This window comes from Dicentrarchus labrax, unplaced genomic scaffold (genome assembly GCF_905237075.1).
Source record: "Dicentrarchus labrax unplaced genomic scaffold, dlabrax2021, whole genome shotgun sequence".
Lineage (NCBI taxonomy): Eukaryota > Metazoa > Chordata > Actinopteri > Moronidae > Dicentrarchus > Dicentrarchus labrax.
The window spans coordinates 22,437,118-22,457,087 of record NW_026136719.1 but is presented as its reverse complement, the minus strand read 5'-3'; the positions used below and the strand labels follow the sequence as shown (position 1 = coordinate 22,457,087).

The 19,970-nt window shown below is 37.9% G+C and overlaps 2 protein-coding genes across 16 annotated transcripts; one reads left to right on the top strand and one right to left on the bottom strand.

Moving 5' to 3' along the window:
• Positions 1–27: 27 nt before the first annotated feature.
• Positions 28–13,686, bottom strand: LOC127352297 (uncharacterized). Of its 12 annotated transcripts, none has more exons than XM_051380571.1 (10): positions 13,284–13,686; positions 13,126–13,193; positions 12,905–13,031; positions 12,551–12,699; positions 5,219–5,361; positions 4,925–5,087; positions 3,907–3,997; positions 3,691–3,763; positions 2,466–2,539; positions 28–2,367 (listed from the first exon to the last, which is right to left on the bottom strand). In XM_051380571.1, exons 1-10 carry the CDS (start codon positions 13,295–13,297, stop codon positions 1,365–1,367), a joined length of 1,905 nt encoding a protein of 634 aa, XP_051236531.1. In that variant the 5' UTR covers positions 13,298–13,686; the 3' UTR covers positions 28–1,364. The 12 variants fall into 12 exon arrangements, with proteins under 12 accessions (XP_051236531.1, XP_051236530.1, XP_051236526.1 ...); XM_051380570.1 differs by lacking the exon at positions 5,219–5,361 and adding an exon at positions 12,266–12,408 and having other exon boundaries at positions 13,284–13,684; XM_051380566.1 differs by lacking the exons at positions 4,925–5,087; positions 5,219–5,361 and adding exons at positions 11,972–12,134; positions 12,266–12,408 and having other exon boundaries at positions 13,284–13,675.
• On the top strand, positions 7,668–19,699 carry si:zfos-1056e6.1 (uncharacterized protein LOC107988029 homolog). 4 transcript variants are annotated; one of them, XM_051380578.1, is made up of 10 exons: positions 7,668–8,140; positions 14,118–14,287; positions 15,281–15,348; positions 15,652–15,699; positions 15,866–15,930; positions 16,028–16,065; positions 16,812–16,891; positions 17,231–17,293; positions 17,478–17,528; positions 17,781–19,699. In XM_051380578.1, exons 1-10 carry the CDS (start codon positions 8,088–8,090, stop codon positions 17,832–17,834), a joined length of 690 nt encoding a protein of 229 aa, XP_051236538.1. In that variant the 5' UTR covers positions 7,668–8,087; the 3' UTR covers positions 17,835–19,699. The 4 variants fall into 4 exon arrangements, with proteins under 4 accessions (XP_051236538.1, XP_051236540.1, XP_051236541.1 ...); XM_051380580.1 differs by lacking the exon at positions 14,118–14,287 and having other exon boundaries at positions 7,669–8,140; XM_051380581.1 differs by lacking the exon at positions 14,118–14,287 and having other exon boundaries at positions 7,673–9,461.
• Positions 19,700–19,970: the final 271 nt, after the last annotated feature.

The window sequence follows — 19,970 nt, the reverse complement described above, 5'->3', positions numbered from 1 at the left end:
ACACAATAACGAGATAAGTTAAACTGCTTGAGGTCACAAAAACACATTTTCTCTTTTTTTAATGTTCTCTGCTGAGACATCAAAAATCTCCTCGGTCACAACAATACAACTGCTTGTTGTGTATTTGAAACATTAAAACTCAGAAACAACATCTCTTTGAAACAAACACAACTCAGGATAATCCGCAAGCCACAAAATGTACAACTTATTTGAACTATTCAGAACCAAAGAAATGTGCCTTACTAGTCATTTGTATAACTGTTTGTATTAGTATATATTTGTTTTACTTCTTCCTAGAGTACCACCGTTTTACAACACATGTGCATATTAATTCCTTTGAGTTACACGTCTCTGCTCCAACACTGTATAAGTGTGTTTCTGTAGAAGTGCCGTTGTGTTTGCTGCGATACTGTTTGAGGGTGACGTGTGTTTCTGTGGAAGTGGCTCACCAATTCCAGAGAAGAATGAGAAGGAAGTAATTTCACAACCCAGAATAACAAAAGCGCCACATGACAGATCTTTGTCGTGGCTTGTTTCAGACAAAGCTTTTTTTGTCAGCTGTGAAGCAAATTTTGTGATTAAAGATGATTTCCCTAGTCAAATGTAGCTCAGAGATGGCTTGTCTGTTAACTAATAAGCCTTACTAATACTAAAAAGTGAATACATAATTGTAATAATAATAAAAATGATAAACTAAACTGAAAGGTTAGACACGAGTCTTCCTCTCAGCTATATACAACACACAAGAAATACATTTTCCATGAGCTATGTCAATTTAAATGTGATGAAAAATGACCTTAGTTGAATATGACATGTGAGATAGATGAGCTGAGCATGAGCATTTTCTTAACACATTTAAAATAAGTGCATTCTGTTTTTCACAAAAGCTTTACATAATTGTTGTACAAAACCGTATGGATGTTTCACATCAAAGGCAGCCATATACAGTTGCAAAGTGCTTAAAGCTCAAACAAATATTATATGTTCTTAAGGTTCAAAGATGTGACTTCTTTGAATGCAAACCAAAAAATATCTACAACACGCTTTAGAACAGTCATATCCCATGTCAAAACACCAATTGAATTTGATCATATCACATGATCTTCATTGTGACTTGCACGGGCAATGTCATTGAAATAAAATTCCATAAAAACAAACATCTGTTGATAAATATCATGTGGTATGATTGAATGATTGATTAGGAACAGCTATGGACCTTGAGTTAAGAGCGTTACTGATTTGAACACCATTTAGTCTGTTCTATCATCCTCTTCCTCCCTCTCATTTTCGACTTTTCCCAACAATATTTATAATTTAAAGAAGCACTCACATAAAACAATGAATGCATTCATTCAAATTCAATGCTACACACTCTGATAGCCGCCGTCTGTGATCACTGGCATGGACTGGTCGGCAGAGATCAAAGAGATAAAAGGTCTTTGGAGCTCAGACAGACACTGGCCTGCCTGGACGTTATTAATAGAACTCGGAACCACTGGGCTAAAGAAGCTTTGAGGCATCTTGACAAAGGATTCCTCTGGATATTTGCTCAAATGTTCCTCTTCCTCACCACCTCTCTTCTCTGGAAACAAAATATCAGGCTGATCCACAAGATTTTGAAATGACTGGTAGTCGTCTTCCACTGGAGGAAACCTGTGTGAGCCTGGAGGCACACAGCCGTAGCAGGGATTTTCCTCAGTTTTTCCATTTAGCTTTGCGGCACCACCAACCGCCTCATCAGAGCTCTCACACCCACCCTCAACTTTGGACACAGGGTCACATGACGCAATTGTGTTGGTGCCACCGGAGATGGAGGACGAACTGGAGTCTTCTGCATATGAAAATCTCCCAGAGTCTGCAGTGCACTGCTGATAGGACATGTCTGTTGGCATAAGAGCTGAAACCGCTGGTGATAAAGAAACAAGCGGGCAAGCTGGTACCTTTTGGTCCGCACTGATCACAATGTCACCCTCACTAGGATGGTATCCAGAGTCACAAGGCATTTTAGCTTGCGGCTGGTCTTCAGAGCTGTCTGTCGTAATCTGCTGTAGGAAGCTGGGAATGAGGATGGAATAGGTTTTATTTTCAAATACAGATGATCCAGAGCTCATGTCATCAGCTCTGACACCACAAAGGTTGTAGGGAGCCGAGAATAAATCACTGTCTTTGTTTGATTCTGGAATAGGGATGGTGGTCAAAGGCGATATTGGGCTTATATTGGGAAAGGCTTTGCCAAGGGCATCCTGAACACGGGCTATAATGTCAGCAGGTTCTGTGTTAGCATAACTGAGACAAGAGGAGCCAGTGCTGATTCCACTGCTTTGCTGAGGGCTCCCAGTGCTGATGTCTCTCAGTGACCCCTTCCACCTGAATACAGAGGACCTGGTTACTTAAACTACCTAATCAAAATCACATATAAATGGAAATGTATCGTATTGTTGATGTACCAGTGCAGCCATACTGACCATGCTTTGGTGTCATCTGGATCAGGGAGCTCAACATATACAGTGGAGATGACCGTTTCCACAGGCTTCAAGACCTGCGACAAAAGGGACAAAAATGATTTGAACTACCAATGTGAAACATTACAGTTACAGGAGTGAATTTAGAAATGTCCTTTTCACAATAGATTCTACATGAACTATTTAACAGTACAGATGTTCAAGTTTCTGAATGTATAAGGAGAGGTTTAAAGTTATAAGCACTACCTCTCTCTCTAGCAAAAGGCAGGAAGCAGCAAAAAATCACACTCAAATAATAGACAGTGAATTAACAGTTTTATGAGTCGTGATCAATTTGGCGTGTATCCAGTCCACCAACCAGCACTTATTTTATTGAGAAATCTTAATGTTTGAAACAGTCAGACTCTAATTCCCATGCTCTTTCTCACTGAAAGAGTGCAGCTGCCACGGAGGCTGAGCGAGCTGAGCTGAGTGTAAATTATAATGTTTGTTCAGTATACAGTTTCTCGTTATTGTAGTTTGGTGTAGGGGGCTTTTAAGCTTAAGTTATTCAAACTGCCAATATGTACATTTTTAACATTTTGTCACCACAACAAAAACACTAGGTAACTGCTAAAGTATGATAAGGTTGTCTGACATTGACAGTTGTTGCTTAATTGTTTGGTTCATGGTTGAATAACAGATAGACACGGGTGTGTAATTGTAAAGTAATATAATTGTAGTGTGTCACGTAAGTCATGTAGTGTGACCAGACAAGATGTCAGTCCTAGTTGATTTGGTGAAACCCATAGTTACTAGTGGTAGGACAGCAAGTGTGGTTTATTACTACAGCTATTCCCATTGAGCAGTCAGAAATGCAACACAAGTGTATTTGTTTATAGTGCTGCCAAACAAACTCAAATTTTTTGGAAAAGAGATTACAGCCATGTTTTGATTTCATGCTGCACAAAAAAATTCCTGTGGATCCCTCATGCATGTGAAAGCAGTCTGAATCCAGTGCAGGAATGGCGGATCCCGCCACTATCAATGAAAACCACTATAGAGAAGTAAATACTGATTAGATGCAATGAATAGCTATTGCTGAAAAATAACACTAAACAATAAATTGTATGATTTTGTGAAAAACTTAAGAATTGTGACTCCATGTCCACACTTAATGTGTCATTAAAAAACAGATGCAACAACTGAAGCTTTTTGGCCAACAAGTTTACATCAATAGGTGCCTTACCTCTTGCTCACTTCGTTGCAGATTAAAAAGATTTGGATATTTGCCAACGTTGTCCTGCCACTTTGCTTTTAATCTAAAATCAAATTTACAAATAAATCCACAAAATTACACGACACATACAACAAACACAAACACAATAGAGGAGTTACAGGATTTAAGCCTTTTACGTAATTCACTTACAGAGAAACAAGACAATCTTTTATCTGCATGACTTACTTTGCATAACAGCCATACATGGCAACAGTGATGATGACTGCAGCAATACTGAGGCTGGAAATGACAACGGTGAGGTTGGGAGGGGAGGCAGCTGTGAAGGAAGAAGAATTCATCTTTATTTCTACTGTACAGTGGAGAGATGAACAGCAAATTAGTGCTTGGTATATAGCTTTAAATCTTGAACCAAAAGTGTTTTAGATTAAAGCCCACAAATGATTTGCCCAAGAGCGGGCCATCAGAGGACACAGCTGTGAAGTAACACGTATGAAGTAAGTTTGGTAATGACGTGAGAGATAAACAGTAGAGAGATAAACTAGAGAGAAGTGCAGTATCCACAATTACAGCTGGTGGGACTATTCAACATCTGTAAATACCGTCTAATGCATCAGTAATTGATATTATCAATTCTTTAAAGTGTCCCTTGATTTAATATTTATTTTGATACGAGTGGCCATGTCTCATTACAAATGTCGATTGTACCTTACGTGCACCAGTAATGCCCACACACTCTAGTTTACAGACAAATTAGATTCAAATATGGATTAGGTTTCTACATCCTGTATTCCAGAAGCATGAATACGACGTTTTGTTCACCTGAAAAAAGAGCTAGGCTTTACGGTGACTTGTGGTTATTTTACATATTTAATAGGTTTCTTTTTTGACAAATTTTGTGTATTCCTCTCCCATTTGGTCATTGTTTTAACTGCGTACTTCTCTAATGCAGTATGAGGCTGTTTAGCAGAAAGTGAAGGCATGAATATAGCTTGTGTTTTTATCTTAAATAAAAATCTAAACTTCAAAAATAACAATTGAATGATAGGCCCTACTCTGGTTAGCTTTTCTCTGGTGATTAGGTGAAGAAGGGCTCTTTTATAACACACAGTGCAAGGTTTACACTATCTTTCTCTATGAATATCCACCTGAGGTTAAATATGAACACTAATATTATGTTACTGTATAGCTTAGATATATCCTGTCTAAGAAAAAGTGTCAAAAAGACTGTAAAGACGACACTTACGGGTTGTGAATTCCATCTCATTACTACTGTCACTGAAGCGGTTGCTCCAGTTTGTGAAGCTTTTCACGCTAACCACATATGTTGTACTTGGCTCCAAGTGTCGACCAAGTATTTCATGGTAGTTCAAACCATCAACTATAGTTGGTGTGACCTTTTCAGATACCTGGAAAGTAGAAACAATAGTTATACAGGAGGGTTTGGCAATCAACCTCACGTGATCAAATGCACACATCTGTCTACATCTGCAGGACAAATGAGCTCAGTGTTAAACAGTGCCTATGATGTTGCTCTTACCATTTCTGTGTCTCCTTTCTTACGATAAGTCACATTGGCAGTCAATGTTTCACTGAAATAGCCATCCATGTTTTTCTTCCACATGACTTGAAAATTCCCATTGGATTCTTTCACTGACGTGATTGTCGGGGGTTTGGGCTTTACTATAGAAGAAAGAAAGAAAGAAGTAAGGGGAGTGTTTCTCTGCCTCCCTCCTGTCCCGTCACAGGGTTATTCTGGGTCTGGATCAGTCTATTTCTGGCAGCTGCTGATTTAAATACTTTCATTCAGAAGAAGTCAACTTACTGCCGTCCATGATGCTGATGATTTTGGACCCCATGCTTTCACCTCCTTTCCAAAGTGTTGCCATATGAGACCGTTCATAAATAATTAACATTTGGAGAGAGCAACAACACTGGCCACTGTCACACTGCTTGAAAGTGCAATTCACCTCCCTGTTATATACAAGATAATACACAAGATAATACACAGCTTACTCTCAATAAATTAAAAATGTACAATTGTGGCTTCTCAGACTGATTTAGTAGACTTTTTAAATATTACTAAATCTACACTATTTTGGGGAAATTCATCATTTTATAACTCTATTTAATTCCTCATCCAAAACATATAAACAAACAATATAAACAACAAACAATAAAAACAACTCACTTGTTGTCGGTGTCCAGGACAGTTAAATGGTACTCAGTGCAGTTTTGTGCTTCAAACTGGCAAAACATCAAATTCTCGAAGTCGTTGGTACAGTCAAGATTTTGGCTTATTGTATTGTTAGAACCTGCTTGAAACAAACACATACACAAGGATAGTTGTTATGAGAATGAGATATTGCCTGGTTAGACTGTTTAAAAGTCTACATGTCCATCACGTACCAGAGAGTGTTACTGCAGTCGCAATATGTCCTAGAATAAGCAGCAAACACACCCTATCGCCAACTCGCCTGGAAAAAAACACATTCCAGATATTTACTTTACTTTAAAGCCACAAGTTGGATGATTTATGCGATACAGGAACAGAAAGAAAGATTACCTCTTTAACTCCATCCTGAAACGATGTATTCCACTTACTTTCTTGGAAAACAACTACTCAACTCAGCTACGTGCCATTCTGTGGGAAAGTGAACGCGCACTTCCTGATATGGAAAGCTCTTAATGGATATGTTGCGAAACTCCTTCAGAGGAAGTGCGTCCCACTCCTATTTCCTCAAAGAGAGATTGCAACATACGCACTTCTGGTGACAACACATTGTGTAAAATACTGTGGAGCAAATACCAACAAAATTAGAACGAATTATGAATTTATGGTAATGGGGCCAATATATGGATTAAAAGTGGTGGATTAATCCATATGTAAATGTGCACTTACCTAACTGAACGCTATCTGTTGCCATTGGCACTACTGTGCAGTGGGAATGTACCTTTCGTAAATGACACACTGGCTTTCCTCTGCAGCTTTACAACATATAGGGAAGATTATTTTGAAATTCCCTGACCGGATGTACACAAGACTGTACTCAGTACAAATGAAAATGAAGGTTCCAATAAAGAGCATTTTTGAGACTGGCAGTCAGATTTTTTAAAAGTATATTTTATATTTTTATTATCATTCTCTAGTTCAAACAATCTCATGGGCCAGATGTTTTTGCTTGCGGGCCACATCTGGCCCGCGGGCCGCCTATTGCCGACCACTGCATGTCTGACCAGTGCAGCTTTTTAGTTCTGATCCACAAAGCACATTTTTAACTTTTATTATATTTTGCATGTATTTTCGTTTATATTCAGGTGTGATTTATCCAGTGAATGTCTAAGTGTACCGGTATGTTTGCTTATTCGTTGTTTTTGTGTGAGTCATGTGGTTCCTCGTTTTCTTGTGGGACAGGAAAAGAGAACAATTAACAATTAATAGATTCAAAAAATAAACATCTTTATCATGATATTATGTTATCAACTGAAACATAAAATAAACTTGGAAAACGGGGGCAGTTTTCAGGGGAACTTTCAGAAGTTCAGAATTGGTAGTACAAAACAAACACATATAATAGTCATGTAGACATCTCAGTGTCTCAATAAACATGTGCAATAATAATGTTTGTTTTGTTGACAAATTTCACAAAAATTGAGAAAGACTAAAACTGAAGACATTTCCTCTATATTTTGTTATTTCATTTTAGTAATATTGCTTCAGTTATACATTATTTTACTTTTAATTTATTTTAATTTTAATTTATTTCAGTAAATTAAAGGGTTTTTAACTAGTTTTAGTTTTTAGTTTAGTTTGAGTAAACTATAATAACTTTAGTTCACATGGAACAATTATGAGTGAACTTCATTATGCAAGAACATCTTTATGTGTGTGTGTGCCTCCTGTTAACTGGAACAAGTCAAATGCAGAAGAGTTGAATTTCACAACACGTCTCTGTGTTGCAAAGCTGCCCTTCTGCTGACACATACCTATTCAACAGAGACACAGAGATACACATGTAACCCTGGTTAGTTTTAAAGTACTGTAGTTTACAGAACCTTTGAATGCATCTTAGTTGTTTCTCGTCTGGTAGTGGAACTTCTGAGCTTACCTGAATGCATCACTTGCAGCTCTCGGTGTGTGGGAAGGTGAGCGACAAAAAAAAAGAGAGAAACCTCATGCAGCCGGGGAGCAAAGTGTCCTCATTCGGCGGCCAAACGATGATATTTTGTGAATGTTGTGATAGAACTGTTGTTAGAAAGTGAGTGTGAAGAGATACTTACCTGGTGGAAGTGCAGTCGATCACGGGAGCGACTCCGACGGAGTGTTTCCTCAAACTTTTCTGAACTATTCTGGCTGTTTTTTTTGAGGGACGAGTTCTTCAATTCAACTGTGATCCATATCACCCGCCATGCTGCATGGAGGCTCTTGGTTCATCGGGACCGCAGTGTGGACATCAGTGTGGTAGGACAAGGCTCAGTCCTGAGGAGTGACACATTTTAGTTGCACTTTTCGTTCTGAGATCTCAGTGTTTTCGGTTTATTTTTTTTTTATCTGTTGCTAAAAACAAACAAAGGAACCTAAAGAACAATTTCTCCTTGGAGGACCCTGGAAGACAATAAATAAACTGAAACAAACAACGGAAACCAGGGAAAAAATAAGGACAATTGAACCCATTAAAGGGGGGAAAGAAACATTTTAAATTTGTTTTCTATATCGGTACTTACCTGGGTCAGCTAATTTTATTTCATACTGTGAATTTAATTTATGTGGAAAGAACTGCATTTCATTTAATGAGTGTAAGGCTGAACATTTTATGTTGGGGAAAAAATTGAATATTTGAATATATACATTTATACCACATTCTGTGTTGTGTGTTATGTGGGCTGGAGATCAATTGCTCTCTTCTTCAGTGCTACTGCCAATCTCCTTACCCAAACCTAGTTGATCAGACAGAACCCAAGGAGACTGAGGAAAAGGTTACACACAGAAGAAATTACTACTAATAATAATCATGATGATGACAACGATGACAGTAACAGCCATAATGATGATGAATGATGAGTCAATGCTGTATATACTGTGAAAATGACATTAAAAAGACTTTATCTCTATCTTTTTCTAAGGGATGGTTCAGGACTCACTTGATCCAGCCCTAACTATAAGCTTTATCAAAGAGGAATGTCTTAAGCCTACTCTTAAATGTGGAGAGGCTGTCTGCCTCCTGAACCACAACTGGAAGCTGGTTCCACAGGAGAGGAGCTTGGTAACTGAAGGGCTCCTGTTCTACTTTTAGAGACTAGAGGAACCACAAGTAGCCCAGCATTCAGAGAACGTAGTGTTCTAGTGGGGTAATAGGGTACTATGAGCTCTTTAAGATATGAAGGGGCCTGACCATGAAGAGCTTTGTAGATAAGGAGGAGGATTTTAAATTCTATTCTTATATTTACAGAGCGCCAGTGCAGAGAAGCGAATACAGGAGAAATATGATCTCTTGTCCTAGTTCCTTTCAGAACTCGTGCTGTAGCGTTCTGCATCAATTGTAGCGTCTTAATGGTCTCATTAGGCCAGCCTGATAATAAGAAGTTGCAGTTATCCAACCTTGAAGTAAACAAATACATGGACTAGTGTTTCTGCATCTGTCTGTGACAGGATGTGCTGGATTTTTGCAATGTTATGTAAGGGAAAAAAGGCAGTCCTACAGGTTTGCTTTATGTGTGAGTTACAGGACATGTCCTGATCAAAGATAACTCCAAGATTCCTGACGGTAGTGCTGGAGGCCAAGGTAATACCATCTAGAGTACAAATATCTTTAGATAATGAGTTTGGGAGGTGTTTGAGGCCAAGTACAAGAACTTCAGTTTTGTCTGACTTTAACATCTGAAAGTTGCAGGACATCCAGGGTTTCATGTCCTTAAGGCATGCTTGTAATTTAGCTAACTGATTAATTTTATCAGGCTTGATCAATAGATATAATTGAGTATAATCTGCATAACAATTAAAGTTAATGGAGTGATTCCTATTAATGTTGCCTAAAGGAAGCATAAGGTGGATAGAATTAGTCCAAGCACACAACCTTGTTGAACTAACTTAAGTGTTTCATTGACATGTACAAACTGATACTGTTGATCTGATAAATAGGACTTAAACCAGTTTAGTGCGGTTCCTTTAATGCCAATGGAGTCAAATGCTGTACTTAGATCTAACAAGACGAGAACAGAGAAAAATCCATTTTCTGATGCAGTTAAAAGGTCATTAGTAACTTTCACCAGTTCTGTCTCTGTGCTGAGATGTACTCTAAATCCTTACTGAAAATCAGGACAATAGGAAAATAGAGTAGGCTTTTAAAGAAGAGGTTTAATTACAGCTATTTTAATAGAAGGTGGAACATATCCTGATAATTAAGACAGATTGATCATATCTAATAAAGAAGTGCTAACTAAGGGTGATACTTCTTAAGCAGCCTTGTGTCTCTAATAGTGATAATTTTATCATTAAAGAAGCTCATGAAGTTGTTGCTATTGAGGGATATAGGACTACATGGCTTAATAAAGCTTAGCGTAGGTTCCAAACCTTCTCATTAAGCCTCATCCATTCCACTCAGATAATAAAATGAAGGTGAATAGTATTAAGAAGTATTAGTAGCATTAAACACTCAGAAGATTGAATATCCTGGTTACTCAGACTAATCCATAAACATCAATGTGGACAATTTCCATTTTACACATTGGAACTGTTTAACTTTTTCCTAGAATACCACAGTTTATTCATATACACAGTAAAGTTCCTTTGAGTTGCACATGATTAGTGCAGTGCACGTCAATCTGGTGTTGACAGGGACGGTTAAAGTTGCTGTGTGTTTCTGTGGAAGCCATGCAGTTCCAGAAAAGAGCTCAGTATCAAGAAGTTATTACACAACAATGACACGTGAATATCAGCTCCGCATGACAGCTGATTCTTGTGGCCTGTCTCGGACAAAAGATACACAGATACAATTTCTTCGTCCATTTTTTTCCGCTGGCTTTGCTACATATCTAGAGTCATTTGGTTATTACAAGCATTGGCATACATAATATTTAGTGGGTTATCCTGTTTTAATTAGATATTAAACAAATATACTATATAATTAAATAATCTACCACAAAGTATATGACTCATCCATTAACTCATAGATCACAAGTATCTAATGTCTTAGACCTAACGGTCTAATGCTAAAAGAATAAAACTATTACAATAATTATGCAGACAACATACAGATTTATATAACAATATCACCATCAGTAATTAGTCCATTAAAAATGGCAAAAAAAGCCCCCCAAAAAAAAAAGCCCTATATATATATATATATATATATATATATATATATATATATATATTTGTATTGGCGATCTTATCTTGATTTTATTTGATTAAAAAGTTGTTTTATTATAATTGATTTTAGCCTACATTACCGAATAGTTTATCTGTTTTTAGTGATTTTAATTTGCTGCCTTTCCTCTTTACAATAAACTGTTTCAATTCAGCAATATTCTTGGGATGTCTGATGCTAACCGCTCTCTTGAGGTCATGCCACAGCATCTCAATTGGGTTGAGGTCAGGACTCTGACTGGGCCACTGCAGGAGGCGTATTTTCTTCTGTTGAAGCCATTCTGTTGTTGATGTACTTCTGTGCTTTGGGTCGTTGTCCTGTTGCATCACCAATCTTCTGTTGAGCTTCAATTTGGTTTCATCTGGAACATCCAGGTGCTCTTTTGCAAACTTCAAACATGCAGCAATGTTTTTTTTGGACAGCAGTGGCTTCCTCTGGGGTGTCCTCCCATGAACTCCATTCTTGTTTAATGTTTTACGTATTGTAGATCCGTCAACAGAGATTTTAATAAGTCTTTAGCTACCACTCTAGGATTGTGCTCTTGCAGACATCTTTACAGGACGGCCACTCCTAGGGAGAGTAGCAACAGTGCTAGAACTAGAACATTTTCATATCCTACACATGCTATGCCCTTTTGAATTTTTATTGATTTTGTGTTTTTCAAATTTCAGGATAATGCTAGGAACAACCCCAAGACTACCCCCCAACAACATAAATATATATGATAGGCCCTACTCTGGTTAGCTTTTCTCTGGTGATTAGGTGAAGAAGGGCTCTTTTATAACACACAGTGCAAGGTTTACACTATCTTTCTCTATGAATATCCACCTGAGGTTAAATATGAACACTAATATTATGTTACTGTATAGCTTAGATATATCCTGTCTAAGAAAAAGTGTCAAAAAGACTGTAAAGACGACACTTACGGGTTGTGAATTCCATCTCATTACTACTGTCACTGAAGCGGTTGCTCCAGTTTGTGAAGCTTTTCACGCTAACCACATATGTTGTACTTGGCTCCAAGTGTCGACCAAGTATTTCATGGTAGTTCAAACCATCAACTATAGTTGGTGTGACCTTTTCAGATACCTGGAAAGTAGAAACAATAGTTATACAGGAGGGTTTGGCAATCAACCTCACGTGATCAAATGCACACATCTGTCTACATCTGCAGGACAAATGAGCTCAGTGTTAAACAGTGCCTATGATGTTGCTCTTACCATTTCTGTGTCTCCTTTCTTACGATAAGTCACATTGGCAGTCAATGTTTCACTGAAATAGCCATCCATGTTTGTCTTCCACATGACTTTAAAATTCCCATTGGATTCTTTCACTGACGTGATTGTCGGGGGTTTGGGCTTTACTATAGAAGAAAGAAAGAAAGAAGTAAGGGGAGTGTTTCTCTGCCTCCCTCCTGTCCCGTCACAGTGTTATTCTGGGTCTGGATCAGTCTATTTCTGGCAGCTGCTGATTTAAATACTTTCATTCAGAAGAAGTCAACTTACTGCCGTCTGTGATGTTGATGATTTTGGACCCCATGCTTTCACCTCCTTTCCAAAGTGTTGCCATATGAGACCGTTCATAAATAATTAACATTTGGAGAGAGCAACAACACTGGCCACTGTCACACTGCTTGAAAGTGCAATTCACCTCCCTGTTGAATACAAGATAATACACAGCTTACTCTCAATAAATTAAAAATGTACAATTGTGGCTTCTCAGGCTGATTTAGTAGACTTTTTAAATATTACTAAATCTACACTATTTTGGGGAAATTCATCATTTTATAACTCTATTTAATTCCTCATCCAAAACATATAAACAAACAATATAAACAACAAACAATAAAAACAACTCACTTGTTGTCGGTGTCCAGGACAGTTAAATGGTACTCAGTGCAGTTTTGTGCTTCAAACTGGCAAAACATCAAATTCTCGAAGTCGTTGGTACAGTCAAGATTTTGGCTTATTGTATTGTTAGAACCTGCTTGAAACAAACACATACACAAGGACAGTTGTTATGAGAATGAGATATTGCCTGGTTAGACTGTTTAAAAGCTGTCTACATGTCCATCACGTACCAGAGAGTGTTACTGCAGTCGCAATATGTCCTAGAATAAGCAGCAAACACACCCTATCGCCAACTGGCCTGGAAAAAAAACACATTCCAGATATTTACTTTACTTTAAAGCCACAAGTTGGATGATTTATGCGATACAGGAACAGAAAGAAAGATTACCTCTTTAACTCCATCCTGAAACGATGTATTCCACTTACTTTCTTCGAACGTCTTGATATGGAAAGCTCCTACTGGATATGTTGTGAAATTCATTCAGGGGAAGTGCGTCCCAAAAAATACGGGGGCAGTTATCAGGGGAACGCTCAGAAGTTCAGAACTGGTAGTACAAAACAAATACTCTGGCTCACAGTCACATAGACACCCCAGTGTCTCAATAAACATATGCAATAATGTTTGTTTTGTTGATGTAACCAAATTGAGAAAGAGTAAAACTGAAAAATGTCTTGTATATTTTTAATTTCATTTTAGTTAGTTTTGTAAGTAATATTGTTTCAGTTTTTGTTTGTTGTTTTTTGCTTTATCCATCATCCATGCTTTATCACCATCATCGGTAGTTATTCCATTGAAAATGTCAATAAAAGCCCTTGTAGCCTACTTACTTTGAGTATTTACTTGTTAGTCAAAATGTGTTTTATTATAATTTATTTTAGCCTACATTACTGAATAGTTGATCTGTTTTTAGTGATTTTAATTTGCTGCCTTGTGTGAAGCACATAAGGTTTTGGAAATTGCCCTATAAATAATTATAATTATTAAAACATTAACTGCAATAGCCAGTATAGATCTCAGATAAACTGAGACAGTGGCGTCCCTCTGAAATGTATAGCAGTAAAAGTATTAAGTAGCACAGAATGGAAATACTCAAGTGAAGTACAAATAATCTACCATAGAAGTGTAATTAGGTAGGCTACAGTAGTTGAGTAAATACCTTTATTGTGATTTTGCTCTGCTGCACATGGATTTCTACAGTTAATGCTGGATTTCCCTCTGTAGGCCGGATTTAGAGAGACTTATTGTGAAAGTCCCAGAGCGGATGTCGCGGGTAGCCTGGTGTGTGAGTGCTGCTGCTGTGCGGATGATGATTAAAATGTCTAACTTCAGTTCTGACAGTCCACCACGCGTAAACAAGGCCTGGATCGCTCTGAGACGACTTGACAAAAACGGTTCGTAGGTTTCTGTAAGTTTTTTTCGACTTTGCGAGCAGTGAAAGGATTTCTGAGACACTGCTGTGGCCTACTCGGTTTGTGCGTCTGTGTCCATGGCAACCTGTTTTACCCATTGAAGTGGAGATTATGCGCTCAGCTTCTCCTCAAACCATCATACAAATCCGCACTTTACAGTTTACATTAAGTTTTTGTTATTGTTGTTGTTGTTGTTGTTCTCAACTTCAACTTAAGTAGATGGTGAAGCTTATAACAATGAATGACCAAAGAGGAAAGGCTACAGCTGTATTTGACTGTCGAGTGTTATCAGCTCTCTGAATGGCCGCCCACATCTCAGATTAGTTAAGTGATTTAAAGAGGCTGTTTAATAAAACCAAATGATTCCTGCTCCCTGACCAACGTGTGTGTGTGTGTGTGTGTGTGTGTGTGTGTGTGTGTGTGTGTGTGTGTGTGTGTGTGTGTGTGTGTGTCTGGAACTAATAATTGTTTTTTATTATCATAAATTATTCATCAGCCTAATGCTTTTTCGAGTAGGCTAGTTTAAAGCATTAATAAGAACACACTTTTGGGTTGACACGTTGTGAAAATGAACGCATTAATAAATGCGCAGGTCTGCAGATGTAATTGTCATTAATAAAGGGTAGGCTAATAGACAATCGGTTGAGCACTTACACACGTTAATAAAGTCGTTTTCTAATTCAGACGCTTACATACAAACTTTAATAAAGGACTGATAACAGGTTTTTTGTAATAATCCAATTCTAGTGTCAAACTCTGCAAAATAAGCCACAATAAGCAAACCACATTTATAAGTGCAGGGGGACTTTAATGGGTCCAAATTCTCTGCATTCCCATGAATAATGGCTTATAACTTGCATATAAAGAATTAGAAAAATATTTGTTAATAACTGATAAAGCTACTACAGCACCTAAACACTTTTTAAAGGGTGGTCTGTTAGAAGGTGGCAGCCTCTCATGTTGTATCTGCTGCAGATGACAGAGTGGTTGCTCTTCGAGAAGTGTCCATTCCTGCGGCAGCTGAGGTCACCATGATCATACAGGTATGTTTCTTTTATTATTGTACCTGCAATCTTTTGGGAAGATTTTGTCTTTATTTGATTTAATTGATAACTTCATTACATGTACTAGTTACTGTGATTATTCTGCCAACTATCACTGTAAATGTGTTGTCTCATGCAGATTACATGAAACTATGGACCTGATCGGTTCCTGTTCATGTATTGAAAAATATCAACAAAGAGAATTTATGATAAATGAATAAATAATAACAAACAAACAAAAGAACCAACAGAAACTCTCTGGCTGTTTAATATTTTATCTTTTGGTATTGTATCTCTTTTCAGATTATCTCCACTACCTTTGGGCTGAACTCTTCTAATGTCATATTCAAGGTACAATGGCTCATTTTCTCTCATGTTAGTGATGCAGGCGTCTTTCTGAATGTTTGAAAGAAAGAAAAATCTGTTTTTGGTTGTAGCTGAAACCATCAGTATGGGGTTAAAATTCTTAAAAACACATTGATAATGATGGATCCCTTCTTCTTGTGTCTGTTTGCAGATAAGGAACCACTGTGGCTGTCTGATTCCTCTGAACAGCTCGATCCCTGCGAACAACAAACACATGTGAGAAGTCTTGATTATAGACATTTTGTTCTATATTTCTAAACATCTATTCACTACTGTACTGATGTCAACTGGTGAAATGTATTTTTCACCACAGGCCTTATGTACTTGAGGTAGCAAAGATCTTTCAGCATGGTAAGAGCGAACTCATCTTTTGTTCTCTTTTTTTATAAACTGCAGGTCAGGATGTGGGCAAGGGGCTGTCATTTGGGCTTCTACATTACACAACAGTGTTAATAGAATAGAGTGATATTTCGGAAAATACAATTATTCATTTTCTTGACAAAATGATGAGAAGAGTGATACAGCAAGCAGCTGGTTAGCTCAGCATAAGGACTGGAAACAGGAAAACAGCTAGCCTGGCTTTGTCTGAAGGTCACATAGTCTGCCTATCAGCACCTCTAAAGCTTATTATCTTGTTTTTTATCTGTTTTGTCCAGATTATACAAGCAAGCTATAAAAACCCTGAGCTTTAGAGGTGCTGATAGGTGGATTTTCATACTTTTGGACAGAGCCACGCTAGCTGTTTGGCTGAAACTTTTTATTTATTGTACATAAGACCTTAGAGTGGTTGTGATCTTTTCATCTAACTCTTGGCAAGAAGTCAAATAAGAGTATTTCCCAAAATGTCATATTATTCCATTAAACTACCTACGTTGATGGTGGCACCATCTCTGGCATCAGTGGCACCTTTGTATCCAAAACTGTTTTTTAAGTACACATAGTAGTTTCTGCAGAAATGTAATAGTGCTCCCTTAATTGTGCTTGAACACATTATCATACACATTTCTTACATTACTTAAGTGAAACACAAATTCAGCCTAAATAAAAGCCAAAGTTCTGATCTGTCTGTGTGGTGGTTGTGATTTTTCTGTTCGCAGTGCTTCCCAAACCCAGAACCATTCCCATGACTGTGATCAATAAGAGCATGAAGACCAGGCTACAGACCATCGACAGGAGGGTGAGGCACAATAACCACATAGTAGTAATACAGTAACGTGGTGGTTTGGCAATTGTACAGTGTGAGTGGTTCACAAGAACTAATACTGAAGCATTTACTCAGCAGTGCTGGTCCAAAATAAAACTATAACAATGTTTGGAGGAGAAAATGTTTAGCTCTTATTATCAACCACGTGTGCTTTGTAATAGCACTTTTATACTGTCAATTAGGAGATGATCTAATGTAGAATATGAATTGGGCAGTGGTGGCCTAAAGGTTAGAGAAGAAAAAATAAAACACACCAAATGAAACATCTGACCTCTGACCAGAAATGAATTTAGATTCCATGTTTTATTACAGATTCAGAGACTGGAGGAGCTTCTGCCTCAGATCAAACTCAGGCGCAGCGAAAAACTAAGCCAGGTATTTGAACTTTCCTTTAGGGCTTCTACACAGCCACTCTTGATAATGGTAGTAGAATTTTTTGTGAAAATGTGACAATATGAATGGGATAGTTTGTGTTATGATTAAACTGCTATAAAGACGTGTGTTACATGCATATGCATCCCTACATCCATCTGACTATGGCTTCTCTGTCCTGTCTCAGGACATTGAATGTCTCAACCAAAAGTTGAGGTTTCTTCATAAGAGGATGCAGGTGAGTCATTCTGATCAAACATAATAAGCATCCAACTTCTATTCAGATTATCTTAGATCAATGCACGATTTTAGGTACTTCAAAGTTCAAGGAACTTATAGTTTAGCTGCAATGTCTCAGAAACAACATTTCAAAGGAGTGTTTGCATGCATTTTCCAGGTCTCTGCATTGTTTGTGCAGTCTTTATGCTTCTTACTGAATGTCGTTGTTTTTCAGTCTCACATTTGCACACACTGTCCTACTCTATTGCAGGTGGCAGAATCTCGCAGCTGGAAGGGGATGCTGACCAGAGCCCCTCTGTGGTGAACAAGCACCCATATTTCTGGCTGGCTGGCTCATAGAAGACACCATCTGTGGGACCTAGAATCACACTCATCACCCTCGGAACAAGCCGCAACTTAACCCCGCACATGCATGCATGCACATGCATCATTGTTGGGCTCTGGTACTTAAACAAATTGCATAATACCCATCCAAAATTCCAATTAGCTAACTTTATGTTCTAAAAATCTGAAAATCATCTGGAAATCTGAAAACATTTTGGGTTATGTCACTGTTCAGAGAACACTCAGAAATGGTTATATCGTGAAGACAGTAGTAAAGAGGATTGGGTTAATAATGATTCTCACGCAAACTCTTAAGTTATCATTAAAAACACTGCACATATTGAGCCAAACTGACAGGGATTTTTCAAACCATTTGTAGTTGAGAACGAGTGTGGTTCACACAGGTAGTGTGGTTGCTCTCTGTGTGAACTGGGTTTAACTGGAACTCTTCAATCTCACCGCTAGATGTCACTAAAACCCTACACACAGAGCGCAATGTCATATTGGCCTGATTTATGATCACTGCTGGCTAACAGGATTGAGGTCACACTAATTCGCAGTAAACACACTGGAGAATTTAGGTGTTTTATCAAAGTGCTAGCGCTGTTTTTTATCTATTATTTTGACCTCTGATCTTCTGTTTTTACATGTTTTACATGAGCTGAAAATGAAAACATGGTACCTAAATTTAATAGCAGCTTTACTTTGAAAGTAGTGATATGTGAAGCTATTGTTCACTTTTTCATAAAAGCATGAAACTCAGTACACACAGAGCCATTGCAAAAACACCTTGTGGCAGCTATGACGGTCATTTTACTTTCCACCATAACTATGTTTTTTTGCATCATATCTGTTGAGCCAACCATGATGTTTTTATGTTCAATGATACCATTTACAATATCATAAACTGCTCAGGTGAAAAGGTAATGGTGAATTTAGAGACATACAAAGGAAATCAAATATCTGAGAACCTATAGGGTTGACTTTATAATACCATGAGTGCTCAATCCTTTTGTTCATTAACAAAGCAATAAAGTGACTGTAAAGAGTAGAATAATATTCAATATGATCTTAACAACTGAGCCTTAAAGGAATAAGTCAAACACAAAGATTCACTCAAAAAAATGATTTTGTTGTTGTTGTTGTTGTTGTTGTTGAACCTTTTTTCACCGTCTCCTGTGCAGTGACACAGAGTTGGTCACTTTAAGGAGCCACCTCTCCACCTGGTATAAACCTAGAGGGGATCATGTATTTGGTCACGTGTGTGTGTGTGTGTGTGTGTGTCTGTGCAACTGTCTGCATCTTCCATGCCACTGGGCTGATCAGCCTAATATTTTATTGTTTTTTTATTTATGACTGTGTGCTCAAGGACCTTTCGTAGTTGTGATTCACAATTAAGGTTGTTTTGTAATTCACAACCTTTTTTTGACTGGTCTGTTTAATACCATCATTGACTACTGAGTCATCACTCCTCAAAGGAATATGTGCCAAGGGGCCCAGGTGTTATGCTTCAGTGTACATATGCACTGAGTGGCCTGAGGATCCTAGTGATCAGCTCATGCTTTAAGCACAGTGGGACTCAGGGACCATCACTCAGTAGAAGCTGAGGGTCTTTAGTGGTCAGCTCACTCAGGGGCCCTCACACTGTAAGCACTGAGGAGTCCAAGGGCGCTAGTGGTCAGCTTACATTTTAAACACCACAGGTCTTGGGACCCTCACATTGTAAACACTGATGGGTCTGGGGGGCCCTAGTGGTGAGCACACATTTTAAACACTAAGGGACCCACATGCCATATAACAGAATAATCACATATCATGTTTTAATAAACAATTATCTTTACTTCATTCACATGTCTCTCCTGATTGAATTATTACTGTTATGTATCAATGTCTGTACATGTTTCTGAAGATACATTTATTTATTTAGTTATTTATTTGTAGTAGTAGACTAGTAGCAATTGAACTGTGTCCCTGAACAATGGTTAGCCTTATGCTAGGCTCATTAATGACATTGTTTAAATTCTACCATCTTAAAAGTAAAATTAGCATCATTGTGGCTTTGTGTTAAAAAGTCTGATATCCTAAACAACACAGCACACAGACGGCTGGTGTAATG